Consider the following 18702-nt stretch of genomic DNA (forward strand, 5'->3'; position numbering starts at 1 on the left):
TTTCGAGTTACAGACATTTAATGAACACAAAATCTACATGTATTTACTTTTTTTTTACTGGGATTTCGGTTGATTCACATTTACCCGCCTTTAAACGTCAACGATATATTAAATGCTGATTGGTGAAGTTGCTTGTCAATCATTACTTTGAGCGCGATCGAGTTATTAAAAAATAATTATAACAATAACGTTCAACATATAATAAAGATATATATTTGTTAAGGTGAAGAAAACTACAATTAAAAGAAAATATTGTTGAGAAAAAAATCAGGACGAAACGTGCGTTTTCATGTTACAACTGTTACTTTTCACAGCGCAGGTCAGGCAGAACCAATCACAGTCGGCCTTGAGATATCGCGTTCAGCGCCCTCTGCAGGAATAACAACTTTCCACGACTTGTAGCCGACTGTATTGTATCTCTATAGTAAAAACGCACTTTTTAATGCATAATACTGACTTTGACGCCTAGTGCCTGCGTAGATATCCCTATATAAACTTTTCTACGCTGTAACAACATTTAGGTTGATCTTAAAGCGGATGTTGTAGAAAGGGGAAATGACAACAGACTGAGGAAGTTTCTCAATCTGTCGAAGAGGTTCATTCTCGGGAGATCTGAGCGTGATTAGTGAAGGACAGCCGCTGATAACGGATCATGTGCGACGTGACGCGGGACACCCCGGTCCGGAAGCTCCGGTTCTCCGCGCTGAGAGCACTGTCAGACCTGCTGGACCCGCAGCAGACCTGGAGGAGCGTCGCGACGGAGATCCGCGGAGCCTCCGGAGAACCGCGCTACTCGCAGCAGCACATCCGGTGATGAACAGATACACTCGCAATCATGTCAATTTAATATTTTAATGTAGTATTTTATGTAATATCTTATTTATAAACAAAATGGTTTTTGAATAATAATTATTAATTATTATCATAATTATTATAATTATTTAATTATTATTCCAGTTACCAAATTAGATCAATTACTTCAGTTCATTTTATCGCTGTATTGATTGTTCCGTTATTTTATCAGTATTTATATGATATTATTTGGCTATATACCATTATGTTGTTTATAAATAATTTGAATTAAATTAATCTTAATATTCTGTTTTCATTTCAGTTTAGTATAAGTTTTTGTCATTGCTTTTATTTTATTGTTGATTTATCAAAAATCATAAATGCAGTTGTGTGTGTGTGTAATAAAGAAATATAAAATAATGTTAATAATGTATAACTGACAAAAGTATTTTATATAATATATAATATTTATAATAAATTATAAAATATATACTAATAAAAAAATATTTCAACTTTAGTTGTAGCAGTTTGAAAATGTGATTGATGTATTTTGTTAGTGCGGTTGCCAGGGTGTTCTGTGTGGTTGCTAGGCGTGTGCTGACTGTCTTCTGTGTGTCTTCAGGAGGTTTGAGGCGGTGGTTCTGCAGGGAAAGAGTCCCACGATGGAGCTGCTGTTCGACTGGGGAACCACAGACTGCAGTGTTGGAGATCTGGTGGAGATCCTGCTCCGTCACCAGCTGCTCGCCGCCGTCAGCGTCCTGCTGCCTGATCACAGCCCCTGCCCCGCCTCTGCTGGTACTCCAGCTCAGCTTCACTTGTCTTCACTTGTTCTATTTCTGGTCAGAAATTGTGGAATAGTCTCCCTCTATCTATATGACTCATTTCCATAGAGTCTGAATTTAAATCAAAGTTAGAAACTTAACTTTTCTCTCAGGCTTACAACTGTCTTTGTTTTTAAAGTCACATTTTTTTAAAAGATGATTTTCTCCATATTTAGATTTTTTTGCTCCCTCAGATTCCAGATTTTCATATAGTTATATCTCAGACAAATATTTCAAACGATAAAAAAGCTTATTCAGCTTCAGATGATGTATAAATTTCAATTAAAAAAAATTGACCCTCATGGCTGGTCTTGTGGTCCAGGGTCACATTTATCTTGTCTTTCTGTCCAGCACAATGGTCAACTACTGTTGTTTGTTATTTGTGTTGTATAAATCATGTTGTATTTGGTTTGCTTTATCGTATGATCTCAGTAAGGTCTGTAGTTCTCAGTGTGGTGCTGATGTTTGACAGCAGGCTCCTCCAGCTCATCGGTCAGCACCCTGAAGTGTGAAGCAGTGTTGCGTCCGTCCGAGGCGTGTCTGCAGGCGTGCATCCGTCCTGAGGTCACCAAACCTGTCAGCAGAGCCGTGGTGAGGGAGCCGGACAGCAGCAGTGTGCCGGAGGAGAACACCTGGAGCGACACTGAAGGTCTGCTTCTGTCACCTGACACACACACTCAAACCAACCATTATTCACACACCAGATATCATCTCTGGAATCTTTTTACTAGCAGGTGAAGGACACTATAGTATCAAATCATGTTTGTGCCACTGGAAAAAAAAGAGTTTATATGTCATTATTCTAAATTTATATCTAGCAATTCTAACTTTATATCTCACAATTATGACTTTATTTCCCTCAATTCTGACTTTATCTCCCTCAATTCTGACTTTATATCTCGCAATTCTGACTTTATATCTCGCAATTCTTTTATTTCTTGTAATTCTGAGTTTATATCTCGCAATTCTGACTTTATATCTCACAATTCTTAGTTTATATCTTGCAATTCTGACTTTATATCTCGCAATTCTGACTTTATATCTCGCAATTCTTTTATATCTCGCAATTCTGACTTTATATCTCGCAATTCTTTTATATCTCGCAATTCTTTTATATCTCGCAATTCTGACTTTATATCTCGCAATTCTGACTTTATATCTCGCAATTCTGACTTTATATCTCGCAATACTGACTTTATATCTCGCAATTCTAACTTTATATCTCGCAATTCTGACTTTATATCTCGCAATTCTTTTATATCTTGCAATTCTGACTTTATATCTCGCAATTCTGACTTTATATCTCGCAATTCTGACTTTATATCTCACAATTCTTTTATATCTCGCAATTCTGACTTTATATCTCGCAATTTTGACTTTATATCTCGCAATTCTGACTTTATATCTCGCAATTCTTTATATCTCGCAATTCTGACTTCATATTTTGCAATTCTTTTATATCTCGCAGTTCTGACTTTATATCTCGCAATTCTGACTTTATATCTCGCAATTCTTAGTTTATATCTCGCAATTCTGACTTTATATCTCGCAATTCTTTTATATCTCGCAATTCTGACTTTATATTTTGCAATTCTTTTATATCTCGCAGTTCTGACTTTATATCTCGCAATTCTGACTTTATATCTCGCAATTCTTAGTTTATATCTCGCAATTCTGACTTTATATCTCGCAATTCTAACTTTATATCTCGCAATTCTTTTATAATCTCGCAATTCTGACTTTATATCTCGCTATTCTTTTATATCTCACAATTCTGAGTTTATATCTTGCAATTCTTTTATATCTCTCAATTCTTTTATATCTCGCAATTCTGACTTTATATCTCTCAATTCTTTTATATCTCGCAATTCTTAGTTTATATCTCGCAATTCTGACTATATCTCGCAATTCTTTTTTATCTCGCAATTCTTAGTTTATATCTCGCAATTCTGACTTTATATCTCGCAATTCTGACTTAATATCTCGCAATTCTGACTTTATATCTCGCAATTCTGACTTTATATCTCGCAATTCTAACTTTATATCTCGCAATTCTTTTATAATCTCGCAGTTCTGACTTTATATCTCGCAATTCTTTTATATCTCACAATTCTGAGTTTATATCTTGCAATTCTTTTATATCTCTCAATTCTTTTATATCTCGCAATTCTGACTTTATATCTCTCAATTCTTTTATGTCTCGCAATTCTTAGTTTATATCTCGCAATTCTGACTATATCTCGCAATTCTTTTTTATCTCGCAATTCTTAGTTTATATCTCGCAATTCTGACTTTATATCTCGCAATTCTGACTTAATATCTCGCAATTCTGACTTTATATCTCGCAATTCTGACTTTATATCTCGCAATTCTTTTATATCTCGGAATTCTGACTTTATATCTCGCAATTCTTTTATATCTCGCAATTCTAAGTTTATATCTTGCAATTCTGACTTTATATATCGCAATTCTGATTTAATATCTCGCAATTCTGACTTTATATCTCGCAATTCTGACTTTATATCTCGCAATTCTGAGTTATATCCCGCATTTCTTAGTTTATTTCTTGGAATTCTGACTTTTGACTTAATTCAAATTGTATGTATTGCACTGTATTTTATGTAAAAATAATTGTATGAGGCACCTCTCTCCAGCAGGTTTCTACACGTTCACGCACCGGGAGCTGACGGTCATAACGAGCGGCTGGGACGAGCGGCCCCTGAAGGACGGCGGGTGTTTGCTAGGCACCGGTGGCTTTGGCATCGTGTTCAGAGGCTCTATGAGCGGCACAGAAGTAGCTGTGAAAAAACTCAATCCTGTGAGTCAGCAGCACTCGGAAATAATGTTTTATTTACTGTAATTAACTAAGAAAACCATCAGGTTTCATGTGTTTGCCACCTATATTCTGCATTTGTATTAATGCACATAGTAAATATGATGTGAATTAACTCCTAAAGTGTCTATCAGCACATAATAGTCACATCTGATTTCTGATATGTTGTAGTTGGACGGCAGCTCATTTGAAGAACTCAAGACTCAGTTTAATCAAGAGATTCAAACCCTCAGGAGGTAAGTTTATCTTTAAAAATTACTACGTTTCATATTTTATTACCATTTACGTTACATTATAAAATAGTAGGGATTGATTATATTTTTAAAAATTATTATATGTCATGCATCATATTTATAAATAATAATATATTCCTCATTTGTACAATTATATAAAGATGGATTAAATATTAGTGCTGTCAAATGATTAATTAAGTGCATCCAATAACATAATATATTTGTGTACTGTGTGTGTATATGCATTATGTATATATAAATACAAACACATGCATGTAAATATAAAAAATGCTATATTTACATATTAAATATATGAATACGTATATAATATAAAATATAAGAATATAAATATATAAGTGTATATACATGTACATATTTTCAAAATATATACTGTTTGGGTTTATGCATGAATGCATGAATCCTTCACAGTCCGTTGTAACGAGACTCCTTCATGATAGATGTGTTTTTGTGCTGTCTCTCAGTCTGAAGCATGAGAACCTGGTGAGCATGGTGGGCTTCTCCAGCGACGGGGAGCATCTGTGTCTGGTGTATGAGTTCATGCCCGGGGGGTCTCTTCTGGAGCGGCTGGCCTGTGCAGACGGGGCTTCGACTCTCTCGTGGCTCAGCAGATGCTGCATCAGCGCAGGAGCCGCCAGAGGACTGCAGTACCTGCATCAGAACAACCACATCCACCGAGACGTCAAGAGGTGAGCGCAAACACTACACCAACATCAAACCACATGCTCCAGAAGCTCTGTTAACAGAAGCACGTTTAGGACACTTCATAACAACGGTGCATTTAAACACATTACATTATATTAACACAAATTAGTGCAGTTCAGTTTAGTTTGGTTTTCTTGTATACATGTTAAATTAATGTTTCTGGCGTAAAATAAATTTATTTATTTATAATTTAAAGGCCACCTGTTATGCAAAATCCATGTTTGGACATAAATGTCCGTATGATAAAAATCCTGCCAGTCCTCATTTTTTAATTCCCTTTAAAGTCAATACATTAAGATTATTAAATTTCCTTAATTTGTATGCTTGTTAAATGCGTTGCTTAGAATGTATATTTTCATATATTAGTTATATTTATTTTTACATTCATGCATTTAAAAAAAAAAATTGGTTAATGATATAAAGCTGAAATAAAATAAAATATAAATATTAAATAAAAATTAGAAATGGCTAGAATTCGCCTATAATAAGCTTATGTTGAAGTACTAAAATCACTAAAGAAATATAAAAAAATAAAAAACAAAATTAACTAAATAAAATTACAGTGAAAACGGAAAAATATAAAATTAAATCTAATAAAATCTCATTCAAAATAGTCATAAATAATATTTTTATTATAATAGTATGTGTACCTTTAGATCTAGTTTTGTAGTTTATAGTTATTTTTATTAAATAGTTTATTTTTTTATATAAGGTAGCATTTTAATGCTTATGTATATGTCTTTGGTTTTGTTCTAACAATTGTTTGCATGCTTTGCACTAATTTTAATTGCATCTTTAGATAAATGTGTGTGTGTGTGTGTATTAATTAATTTATAAAACATTTGAATGCTGAAACATGACCTGCTATGCCCAGATCTCTAAAGCATTATTCCTTCTGTTTAACAGCGGGAACATCTTATTGGATGAGGAGCTTGTTCCGAAGATCTCTGACTTCGGTTTGACACGTGCCTCAGCCAATCACACGTGCTCGACGGTCATGACGGGGAGGATTGTGGGTACGACGGCCTACATGGCACCAGAGGCCCTGCGAGGAGAAATCACTCCGAAATCTGACGTCTTCAGCTTCGGCGTGGTCCGTCCTGTTAACATTGTGTGCCATGTGTGTAGATAAACATGTACTCGTAACTGCAGGTTAGTGGAGGTGTGTGTGTGTGTGTGTGTGTGTGTGTTGATTGCGCAGGTGTTGCTGGAGATCCTGTCCGGTCTTCCTCCGGTCGATGAGGGTCGTGATCCCAAACTGCTGGTCGGTGATGCTTCGGTCTCTACGTCTCCAGGTGTGTCCCAGAGTCTGAGTCTGAGCGGTGTGTGTGTGTGTGTGTGTGTGTGTGTGTGTGTTTCAGATGGAGATGAAGGACGAGATCGATGATGAGGAGCTCTCTCTGGAGGACTTCATCGATGGGAAGATGCAGGGATGGCAGATGGAGGAGGTGGAGCGGATGTATGACGTGGCGTCTCAGTGTCTCTGTGAGAAGAAAAACAAAAGACCCACCATCACAGAGGTGTGTGTGAGAGAGAGAGAGTGTGTGTGTGTGAGTGTGTGTGTGTGAGAGAGAGAGAGTGTGTGAGTGTGTGTGTGAGAGAGAGAGAGTGTGTATGTGTGTGTGTGTGTGTAAGAGAGAGAAAGAGTTAGTGTGTGTGTGTTAGAGAGATAGTGTGAGTGTGTGTGAGAGAGTGTGTATGTGTGTGTGTTAGAGAGAGACAGTGTGTGAGTGTGTGTGTGAGAGAGAGTGTTATCGTGGACTTAAAGATCAATCACTTACCAGATATTCCATTTTATTTAATTTGAGAAATATCTACATACCGTATTTTTCGGATTATAAGTCGCACCTAAGTATAAATTGCATCAGTCCAAAAATACGTCATGATGAGGAAAAAAACATATAAGTCGCATTTATTTAGAACCAAGAACCGAGAGAAATCATTACCGTCTCCAGCCGCCAGAGGGCGCTCTATGTGTTCAGTGTAGACTACAGGAGAACTGGCGGCTGGAGACGGTAATGATTTCTCTCGGTTCATGTCAAATTAATTTTGATAAATAAGTCGCACCTGACTATAAGTCGCAAAACCAGCCAAACTATGAAAAAAAGTGCGACTTATAGTCCGGAAAATACAGTAATTATTTTAACACATTTTTACATTTATATTGTTTTTATTTATATTTATTTTACCTTTGTTATATTTGTTTTATATTTTTCGTATTATTTTGTTTTTCATATTATTTGTTTTATTATTTTATAAGAAATAATTTTATAAACTAACTGTATAAAATATAATAAAAACATTTTTTTATTTTATTATGATTAAAATATGTACACATACATTATATATATATATATTTCTGTTTTTCTATTTTTAGTTATGCTTATATTTAGAAATAATGTCATGTTAACCAATAGTCACTAATTTGCATGTTTTTTAAATTCTTATCTTAAAATCAATTCTTATATTAATTTGAATGAATTAGTTTGTTTCCTTATTTACATTTAAATGATTTATATTTACTTTAACGTTTATGTAAATATTTATATTTATAGTTTAAACATTAAATTATTATTTTGAATATATATTAAATCAAAAGTATATGAAAACAAGACATTTAAAAAGCTTTTGTTTTTGAAAACTATAGTTTAATTTGCATGTTTGCCAAATGCTTAATCTAGAATTAACGTTTTCATTTATTTGAATGATTATATTTAAAGATTACTGTTTCATATTATATTTTATAATTATCTATCCATCTGTCTTTAAATTATTTTGAATCTTTATATTTGGTAAGTTTAATCATTAACCATACATTTTACCAGATTAATTGGTAATATTTATACTTTTCTTTAATTGTCAGGTTCTGTCTGAACTGGAAGATCTTCATCACAAACATTCCCAGAGCTCCAGATGAGCTGTTCAGGGTAAATCTATATTTATTTCACATTCCTGTTTAAATTTAGCCACAGATTTCACAAAACATTTCCATGCCCTGTGTGAATCTCTCCTGTATTGTGTAATAAAGGACAGTCCATTCAATGATTCAAATACTTTATTTTTCGCTAAAAAAAAAAAAAAACAAAGTTGTACACAGACGAGTATCTGAGGCGTCTGTACACACACACACACACACACACACACACACACTCACACACAGACAGGCTACATGTGAAACTCAAGAGCTGCTGCTAAACAGTGGTTTGCCAAATGACAGTAGATACTCCATGTGACCTGTGTTCGTTTTGACCTAACAGTGATTCAATCGAATTCACCCACATTTCCATCTTCCCTTTTTAGATTCATGGTGATAATGCGTCCTGATCGGACTCCATCGTCTCAGGAGACGGTGGGAAAATACACCTCAAGCCACAATCAGAGACAAAAACATCAGAAAACAAAACAACAGAATAACATTTGCATAGAAAAATGAGCTTCCTGGCACATGGGAACCAAAACAATCATATCAAAAAATGAGTTTATGTCGTAAAAAAAATGAGTTTGATCCATCGGGTGTGAGCCATGTGATTAACATCTCCCTCGTGTTTGGTACAAAATAGAAAAATAAAACAATATAAGACACAATAAAAGGAATGGCGACGGTTTGCAGAGATCACGTCTTGACCTGATTTTGGCACAGTTTAAAAATCACTAAAGCCTTGTTTTTAGTAATTGGTTCGTTCGTTTTTAATTTGAAGTACAGCTCATAAATGCACCGCAGAGGTGTTTGTGTCACATTGTGCATAGCTCTGCATCATATTCTGTGAGGAATGAATGGCGTGGTCTCTTGGATTGGCGCTCGTCTGCTGTTAATCGTCAGCTTCCTGGCCGTCTCCGGGGCGTCGCGTGATCCTGCGCTCACCTTTTCTCCCGGTCGGTCCGCGCGGTTTGGCGAACGCCTGCTTGTGCGCGTGCTGCTTGGGATGAACCTCGTCATAGAGGAAATCAGCCGTCAGCTCATCGCCGTTATCGATCTCCAACTGCGGGAAAAACACGCTAAGATTTAAACCACATATGTCACTTAATAAATAAACAGTCACTTAAACAAATAAATCTATGCATCACGAATCGAGAAAAGATTCGGCATCAAAAACGTTCTGGATGCATGCCGATTCTTTCTCGAGTCGATTCTGAGCTTAGTTTTGAACGCTGCATGCTTTAGAAACAGCTGTACTCTGCTTGCTCACAAATTCTTACACACTTGAACCTAAAATAATCGTTTATAAAATTCGAAGATTACAAGGGTGTTCACAGTGAGCTGTTTACATGAATCTGAAGTCATAAAGGCATTATGAGCCGAGGTTATATTACAGGATTTAGACAAACACACAAGCACTCTTCTTCATGAGCATTTGAGTGTGTGGATAAAAACTAGATTAGATCGCCATCTGCTGTTAAAAACTAATCTCAGAATCGATTCCAGAGAGAATCCTGATGCATTCGGAAGATCTTACATCGATTTATGACCACAGCCCTGAAATTAACCCTCTGACGCTCTTCTGTCATTTTAGTCTGTAAAGAAAATACGATTTTTATTTTTATTTTAAGAAATTCTGATTTCATTGGAATGGTTTGGAACTTAGTAAATGTTTTGGTACTTACTACTAAAATCATGAACATGAAATGAAAAGCTACTGAAAAAATGTGTCACACTTGTACAAAAATTAGTGGAAGGTGAATTTGATCTAGTGGAAACGTTTGGTAAAGCGCCCGCAAACTAATTTTACTGAAAGCTCATGTTTTGCAATATCAACTTCAAAACTTGTTCAGACTGATTTTCCCTCACACTTCTATAGTAAACATGTTTTATTATATTTACTTTGAAAATAGTATTTTTGTAAATTTTTCATAAAAATAAACAAATTTTATAACTATTTTTAGTTTAGTTTATTTTCTTCTTTTTTTTTTACTTCAGCAATAATCTGCAATGTGTTTTTTTAAAGGGGTCATGAACTGAGAAACCAAAATTCCCTTTATTTTTTGACATACAATAGGTCGTTATACTACTACTAAATGTTTAACAATGTAGAAACTTTAAAATAGAAACTTACATTTTCTGTAAAGCTGCTTTGCAACAATTTGTATCATGAAAAGTGCATTACAAATAAACCTTAAACTGCATAGTACTACAAAACATCCTGTAAGTTTCAGAACTCAAAATTTGTCGTTAAAACGTCTAAAAACTGCTTATATTGAAGTCAGTCTGCTAACACGACAGCTTTTGTAATGTTCCTATCGATCTCTATGTGAAGGGAAAAACACTGAGGTTTACAGCTGAACACCACAAATGTGACTTAAGCTCAGAATTTTTTTGTTAATGTATGTTTTTGTGTATCGGAATGGTCCAAACTTGGTGAAGGGTTTGGTACCTGTTTGGGGGGGGGGGGGGGGGTAATCATGGACATGAAACGAAAGTGTGCTGAAAAAAAAAGTTACACCTGTACAAAATGACCAGAAATGTATTTCCTCTAGTGGAAACGTCTGTTACTGCACCCAAACAAAGTTTTACTGAAAGCTCATGTTTTGTGATATCAACTTCAAATTCGGAAGACAACTTGTTAATATTAATGTCTTTGATTGAACAGTTTTCAAACATGTTTTGTATAATATATATTTCATATAAACTTTTAGTATTTTTGTGCATTTTTCATCATCATAAACTTCTATAACTTTTTTTGTTGTTGTACTTTGTTTCACTCTAGCAATAATCTGCCAACTTTCTTCTTTAAAAATAGACCAAACTCTAGCGCTCCAAAGCACTCAATATTTATTACAGTTTAATGTCTCTTCTCAAGAAAGTGGTTATTAAGTAATAAATAGATTAAAAATATTAAACAACTATAATTTAGTAGCATAAAATACCCTAAAAATATTAAATAAAAAATAGGGATGTCCAGATCCGATCACGTGGTTTCAGGATCGATCAGAATCGGACGTTACCTCCCGATCAGGACTCGGATATATATAATAAAGGTGTGAATAAATATAGATTTAAACTCAAAGAGACAGGATAGCCTGCACATGATCTGGTGTTTTATTCGGACCCAGAATAAGGCGAGATGAACATCACAGAGCACTAAACACTCCTGCAGTGTGTGTTTCATTCATCCTCGACGCCAGAGGGCGCTCTCGCACAGAGAGTCATTCCAGGAAACTCCTAATATGGACAAAAGCATCCAGCTATGGCTGTATGAAAACTGGATCTGTTTTTTCACTCTTCTTTATTCTTTTTTAATGTATTATAGAAGTATCGGATCAGTACTCGGTATCGGTAAATACTCAAAATCAAATGACTCGGACTCGAGGGCAAAAAAACCTGATCGGGACATCCCTACTAAAAACATTATTGAATTAAAACAGTTAAATAAAAAAAAAATTATTTAACTAAAATACCACCATGTGAGACACTGATACACTATGTAAGATGCAGGCTATGAAAAATAATTTAGCAGAAAGTCAGAATTAAAATTATGAAAAGATGAAAAAAAAATCTAATAATAATAGAAACAAAATTTAAACTTAAAATGACAGAAATTTGGAAATTTGAAAGAATATAAAAATATAAATTAGAATTCATATGACAGGAATGTAGAGATAAGAAATAAAATTTTGATTTAAAATCATAAATATTTACTATTTAGAAATAAAATTAGAAATTAAAATGATAAAATGTCCAAATTAAAAATACAACTAGGAACTTATATTTTAAAAATTATAAAAAATATAGTATTTGTATTAAATTTGTGATTAATAATTTAATTTATAATAAAGTATGAGAGAAATCGTGTGAATCTTTTTTAGTTTCACACACTGCACATGACTCCTGATGATGTGCTAATGTACTGTGTGTGGATGTGAACTTCTTCAGCCCAGAACATTCCTCCAATCAGGAGCCAAACCCACTGACCTTCTTCTCCACCTCCATCTGCAGTTTGTTCTCCACCATCTCCAGCAGTGGATTCTTACAGCTGGAGTACAGCATGCGCTCACGGATCCCACAGCTGTATCCCGGCATCGAATAAATGAACACTGAAACCACACCAACATATATTACAATGTCTTGGGATTTGATTCTGTTTTCATTTTAAAAGCTTTAGTGATTTTTATTTGTATAGTTTATTATTATTGCTGTTAGTGCGTGTCTGTACCTGCAGACTCCAGGAAGTCTCCCTCGTGCGAGTGTTTGTAGCGGAAGAAGTGATAGCGCGCCGCGTCTTTGGGGATCCTCTTGGGCAGATCCTTCACCTCCGTGGCGTCCGTGTTCGACAGCATGATCAGCTCCTTCTCAAAATCGATGCTCTTTGGAAATAAAACGCGAGATATCAAGCGACGGCTCTTGATTGTCGTTTGAGCACTGCATCGTGGGACGTGTGCTTCTCTCACCAGCTGAACGTAGTTGAGTTTTTTGTCCTTGAACTCTTGTAGCGCAGTGAAGGCCTCTCCGTCCAGAGGGAACGCCACACCCTGAAGAGTCTGCTTCGTAGTGTTCACGTGAATGTCTGTCTGAACCTGCGCACACACGGATTCATAACATTTATTATTTGTGTGCATTGGTCATATTGTGACCCTGGACCACAAAACCAGTCATAAGGGGCTTTTTTATTATTATTGAGATCAATGCATCATAAATCATCTCTCCATTGATGTGTGGTTTGTTCGGAGGACAATGTTTATAGGAGGACAACTATCTGAAAATCTGGAATCTGAGGGAGCAAAAAAATCTAAATATTGAGAAAATCATCTTTAAAGTTGTTCAGATGAAGTTCTTAGCAATGCATATTTCTATTTAAAAATTAAGCTTTGATATTTTAACCATAGGAAATGTACAAAATATCATTATGGAACATGATCTTTACTTTATATCCTAATGATTTTTGGCATAAATTAAAAATGGATAATTTTGACCCATGCAATGTGTTTATTGTCTATAGCTACAAACAGAGGTACATTCAAGGAACATTTGATTAGTTCACGCATTCTCTGGATAATAAACACAGAAATGCAGTTCTAAACCACCATCGGTTAATTTAGTCTGTATCTTTGCTTCCCCTCACTGATTTATTTCCAGGCGTCGTCGTGTCATTTATTCAGTGCTGTCGGCTCTTATCTCTGACCTACAGATGGGGCTTTTTAAGGAAAATGAAACTTCTACTTCCTGTTTGCAGTGTACTGCTCTCTGATTGGCTGGTTTCAGGGATGGGGCGTGCAGGAGCCTCACACTGCACGTCCTTATATGGTCGTGAGTTTGAGTCCATGATGCCGCTCAAGATCACATGATCAGCTCACTCACTGACAACACATGCTTTTTAAAGACCCTCAGATATTTGACTACAGTAATTACCACCACAAATAAAACACTTTATGGTCAATGACAATTATGTTACAAACAAGATTTGTAAATTATATTTTAAATTTCTGTTTCAAATAAATGCTTTTTTATATGACCCTTATGCTAAATATTACACCACAAGTACAGCAGCTACTACAGTAACTATTATATAACTGTGATATATCTTATGGTAAACTATACATTTAAGATGTTACAACAGAACAATATCTCAGATAAATGCTGTTAAAAAAAGAAATGAATTAACAACTGAGTGTGTGTGTGTGTGTGTGTGTGTGTCTCTGTCTGTCTGTAAGTGTGTATCTGTGTGTGTGTGAGTGCATGTGTGTGTGTGTGTGTCTTTAAGTGTGTGTGTCTGTAAGTTTATGTGTGTGTGTGTGTGTGTGTCTGTAAGTGCGTGTGTGTGTGTGTGTGTCTGTAAGTGCGTGTATGTGTGTGTGTGTCTGTAAGTGCGTGTGTGTGTGTGTGTGTGTCTGTCTGTAAGTGCGTGTGTGTGTGTGTGTGTGTGTGTGTCTGTAAGTGCGTGTATGTCTGTGTGTGTGTGTGTATGTGTGTGCGTGTTTTTGAGTGTGTGTGTGTGAGTGTATCTGTGTGTGAGCGTGTGTGTGTGTGCATTTGTGTGAGCGCGTGCGTGTGTGTGTGAGTGTATCTGTGTGTGTGTATGTGTGAGTGTGTGAATGTATCTGTGTGTGAGTGCATGTGTGTGTGTGTGTGTGTCTGTAAGTGTATGTGTGTGTGTGTGTGTGTGTGTGTGTCTATAAGTGCGTGTGTCTGTAAGTGCGTGTGTGTGTGTCTGTAAGTGCGTGTGTGTGTGTCTGTAAGTGCGTGTATGTGTGTGTGTGTGTGCGTGTTTTTGAGTGTGTGAGTGTATCTGTGTGTGAGCGTGTGTGTGCGTGTGTGTGTATGTGTGTGTGTGTGTGTGTGCGTTTGTGTGAGTGCGTGCGTGTGTGTGTGAGTGTATCTGTGTGTGTGTGTGTATGTGTGAGTGTGTGTGTGTGTGTGTCTGTAAGTGCGTGTATGTCTGTGTGTGTGTGTATGTGTGTGCGTGTTTTTGAGTGTGTGTGTGTGTGTGAGTGTATGTGTGTGTGAGCGTGTGTGTGTGTGCGTTTGTGTGAGTGCGTGCGTGCGTGCATGCGTGCGTGTGTGTGTGTGTGAGTGTATCTGTGTGAGTGTGTGTGAGCGTGTACCTCGCTGAGTTTGATCTGTCGTAGCTCCTCCTCAGCGGCCGTCAGGGGCACAGGAGCTGACTGAGCCGTGACGTGTTTCTTATATCCACTCAGAGAAACATCATCCTGCCACAGACAAACACAGTTACACTGAGATGTGTGTGTGTGTGTGTGTGTGTGTAGAGAGAGAGATGATGCTGAAAATACAGCTGCACATCACAGAAATAAATGACACTTTAACAGAGATTCACACAGAAAACAGCTGTCTCACAGTGTTATATTACATTTTACAACTAATAAATGCAGCTTCAATAAGCAGAAGTGACTCAAAAACATTAAACCATGTTATGGACCCAATGCTTTTTACTGGTACTTTTAAACTAAACTGCTACATTTTAAGGCAGGCAGTGAACAGAGCGCACCTTCACGGTGCCGAACATCTCATCTTTGATGTGTCCGAGGCCGAACTCCTTCTTGAGCGTGGCTCTGGTGGCGGCGTACAGCATTTTGTGACGCACCTGTCAGAAAGAGATGGACATGAACAGCAGCTCAAGCACAAACACACACGCAACAGAGCGACAGCATCACACACAACTACCCCTCAGAGTCAAGAGTCAAAACAGGTGTTTGGTGTGTTCCTCATTTGGATAAAAGCATCTGCTAGATTAATGAAAAGTTATGAAAAGATAAAAAGAACAAAGTCAGACCTCTTTAAATGACCAGAAATGTGTGGAAAGTGTCTTTACGCTCACATCGTCTAATGTCCCAAGAGTGTCTTCAGATGACATTGTGGTCAAAGACCAATATTTTACTTCAATATTGTTATTAATTATACATATATCAATTGAGGTGTTAGTTATTTATGCATCAATAATGTAATCATTATTATGAATTCTAAAATATATTGTCTAAATATTATTTTACATATATGATTAATATATTATTTTATAAATATATATGTATTAATTTTTTTTACATTTCTAAGAAAATTTCAAATAATAATAATTATAAAATAATGTTATTATGCATATTCATTTAGTTTGTAATTATTTATCAATAATTTAATTATTAGTTTATATTTATAAATCATAAAATATATTGTATATATATTATTGTAACACACACACACACACACATATATATTTATTCTTTAAATATATTTAATTCCATAAAATGTCATATATCATTATTGGAAATAGTATTATTTATAAAATTATTTTAATAATTAAGCATTTTCATTTTTCGTAATTATTTATTAATCATTTATTGTTTATTTTTATGTTATAAATCATAACATTTATGAATATTTATAAATTGTATTTTAAATATTGTTTTATAAATATATTTGATTTAGTAATATTTATATATTAAACTATTTTCTTTCATTCCAGTAATAATAATAAATAAAAGTACTAAACATTGTGTCCTAACAGAAGTCTAACAGATCAGTTCAGCTGTTTCCAGAAGAACTGAAAGGATCAGTGTGTTAACGAGTGAGACAGGTCCCAGATCAGTGTTTCCCCCCTCAACACACACACACACACACACACACACACACACACACACACACACACACACGTCTGAACATGTTTGAGAATGATCAGAATGTTCAGCTGTGACTGAAACCACCTTAAGATCTGTGGAAGTAAATGAATGCCATGTGTCTTTGAAACATGAAGGAGTGTTTCCAGGACTGTGTGTGTGTGTGTGTGTGTGTGAGGGTCTCACAGGCGAGTGGTCCGGGGACCAGGCGATGAAGATCCACTCGTGTCCCAGGCTGTTGGTGGAGTCCAGGCGGTACAGGATATAACAGGGCAGCTCTTTATCCAGCACAGGAAGCAGAAGAGCATCATAGTCTTCCTCCCAGCTGCGAGCGGCCGCTTTGGTGAGGCCTAAAACCAGCTCCTCTGAAACCACATCCAGCCCAGACACTCATTCAGTGTGTCAAAACATCTGATCTCACCTCTAACAGTTCTCCTAGAGAGCAGAAGAGCTCAAACCTATTCACAAAGCTGTGAGACAAACCTTTACTGAGAAACAGAGAGAAGGGGGCGGGGTTAACCTATGGATGATGTCAGCGTGCTTATTAACTATGCACACCGTGATTGGCTGATAGTCTCAGTCTGAGATTTTACAAAAGCATTTATTTTGGATGTGATTAACTGCAATTACAGCACAAGTGAATATGCAAATGAACAGAGTATAATAATCAGAGCTGATAATGAGACTTAGTGAAATCTAGGACTGACACACACATTATTTTTCAGATTTTCTCCTAAATCTGCGAGTTAGAGCTACTCTTAGCTTGATGTTTTGTGAATACAGGCCCTGATGTGTTTTACCGTTCTCGATCACGATCTTCAGGAGTCGGTACTTTCCGTTCCTGGCATTGCCAAAAACATCCTTCACCTCGTCAGCAGCTGGAAGACAAACCAACAGACGTCAACTACAAGAACCAGACAATCATCACACACTGATTATAATCAGACTAATAGAGGTCTGAAGACTGCTCTCACACACACACACACACACACACACATCATCACACACACCTCTTTATCTTCTCTTATTAAAACACATTATGAAGAGCGTTATTATTATTTTGATGACCACATTCAGAAACTGAGAAAACAGGAAGTTAATATTTAGATTTATGTTCTAAGTGTCATTATCTAGTGTGAATTAAATGCATATATAAACTACAGTGTGTGTTTTCTGATGCGCTGACTGGCTACACATTTATATAAACTGCATAAAATAATAACAATAATAAGGGAATCAGTGTTATTTTAGTCTTTCAAGGAATTGTGTTGTCCATTTTTGTCATTTCTAATGAATATAAAACAGTAAAATAAGATGACGTTATATGATGTCGTTCTCTGTATGTAGAGCCATTCATTACAACAGCTCCACTCAGAGATATGACATATATAGATATAGATATCTGAACATAAGTGTCAGATCTGTGTTCAGAGATGTGACAGTGTGCTGGTGTTGTGGGATTATTATGGGATGCGTGTGGAGCGCGAGCGGCGCGCGCTGAAGGCGTTGCCCGCGCTCGTGATTGTGAAACACAACACACATTACAAAACTCTGATGCGATCAATCCTGATGATGATATTAATCAGGATATTAATCATAAACCTCAGTCTGAGGGAGTGAATCTCTGCCGACAGACGCGCTTGAATCACTTCTTCATTTATTTTCTAAATGCATTTCTGTGCTATGCGGGATTCGCGCCGCTCGCTCAATCTCATCACACAGATCCCGATGTATAAATCATAAGAATATTTCTCTTACCCTGAATACCCGTCTGATGAGACATTATTTCACTCGTCGAAGGATGTTTGGAGACTCTCGATCCCGGAAGAAGGAAGCGGAGCGGTGATGACGTCACGTGCCTCTGACGCGTCGCCCCGCCCTCCGCGCTGCGCATGCGCGGACATCAAACAACCTGATGTAAAATCTTCATTCTCTCTTATATTATGTGTTAAGGATCCAAATCTTACACATTTAATTATATAGGCTAAATATATATTTTTATTTTGCTATCTTAATATTTTCTTCATATTCTTAATTTGCGATGCATAAAATCTCTTCCTTAAAAAATAAAAATCTCGCCTTTTTATTATTATTATTATTTTTTACAATTAGTGGACAATAGTCAATTTTATTTCATATTTAAAAATTAAATAAAGTGGAAACATAAAATATTAAAAACATTTAAAAAACAACAAACAAAAAAAACTATCTAATTCAAAATATATAATCTGTTTCAAACAACAGA

The 18702-nt window shown here is 36.0% G+C and overlaps 2 protein-coding genes across 4 annotated transcripts; one reads left to right on the forward strand and one right to left on the reverse strand.

Moving 5' to 3' along the window:
• Positions 1 to 368: 368 nt before the first annotated feature.
• Positions 369 to 8755, forward strand: LOC113042977 (interleukin-1 receptor-associated kinase 4-like). 3 transcript variants are annotated; one of them, XM_026202015.1, is made up of 11 exons: positions 369 to 810; positions 1415 to 1587; positions 2086 to 2262; positions 4268 to 4431; positions 4618 to 4682; positions 5162 to 5386; positions 6309 to 6495; positions 6604 to 6666; positions 6764 to 6922; positions 8266 to 8329; positions 8703 to 8755. In XM_026202015.1, the coding sequence occupies exons 1-10, from the start codon at positions 653 to 655 to the stop codon at positions 8317 to 8319; spliced, it is 1425 nt and encodes a 474-aa protein (XP_026057800.1). In that variant the 5' UTR covers positions 369 to 652; the 3' UTR covers positions 8320 to 8329; positions 8703 to 8755. The 3 variants fall into 3 exon arrangements, with proteins under 3 accessions (XP_026057800.1, XP_026057802.1, XP_026057801.1); XM_026202017.1 differs by having other exon boundaries at positions 4271 to 4431; XM_026202016.1 differs by having other exon boundaries at positions 2089 to 2262.
• Positions 8690 to 18343, reverse strand: LOC113042978 (twinfilin-1-like). Its single transcript, XM_026202018.1, has 9 exons — positions 18216 to 18343; positions 17258 to 17335; positions 16644 to 16822; positions 15338 to 15433; positions 14937 to 15041; positions 12786 to 12911; positions 12551 to 12701; positions 12310 to 12431; positions 8690 to 9382 (listed from the first exon to the last, which is right to left on the reverse strand). The coding sequence occupies exons 1-9, from the start codon at positions 18238 to 18240 to the stop codon at positions 9212 to 9214; spliced, it is 1053 nt and encodes a 350-aa protein (XP_026057803.1). The 5' UTR covers positions 18241 to 18343; the 3' UTR covers positions 8690 to 9211.
• Between the last annotated feature and the right edge of the window lie 359 nt (positions 18344 to 18702).

This window comes from Carassius auratus, chromosome 25, assembly GCF_003368295.1.
Source record: "Carassius auratus strain Wakin chromosome 25, ASM336829v1, whole genome shotgun sequence".
In the NCBI taxonomy this organism is placed as follows: Eukaryota; Metazoa; Chordata; class Actinopteri; order Cypriniformes; family Cyprinidae; genus Carassius; species Carassius auratus.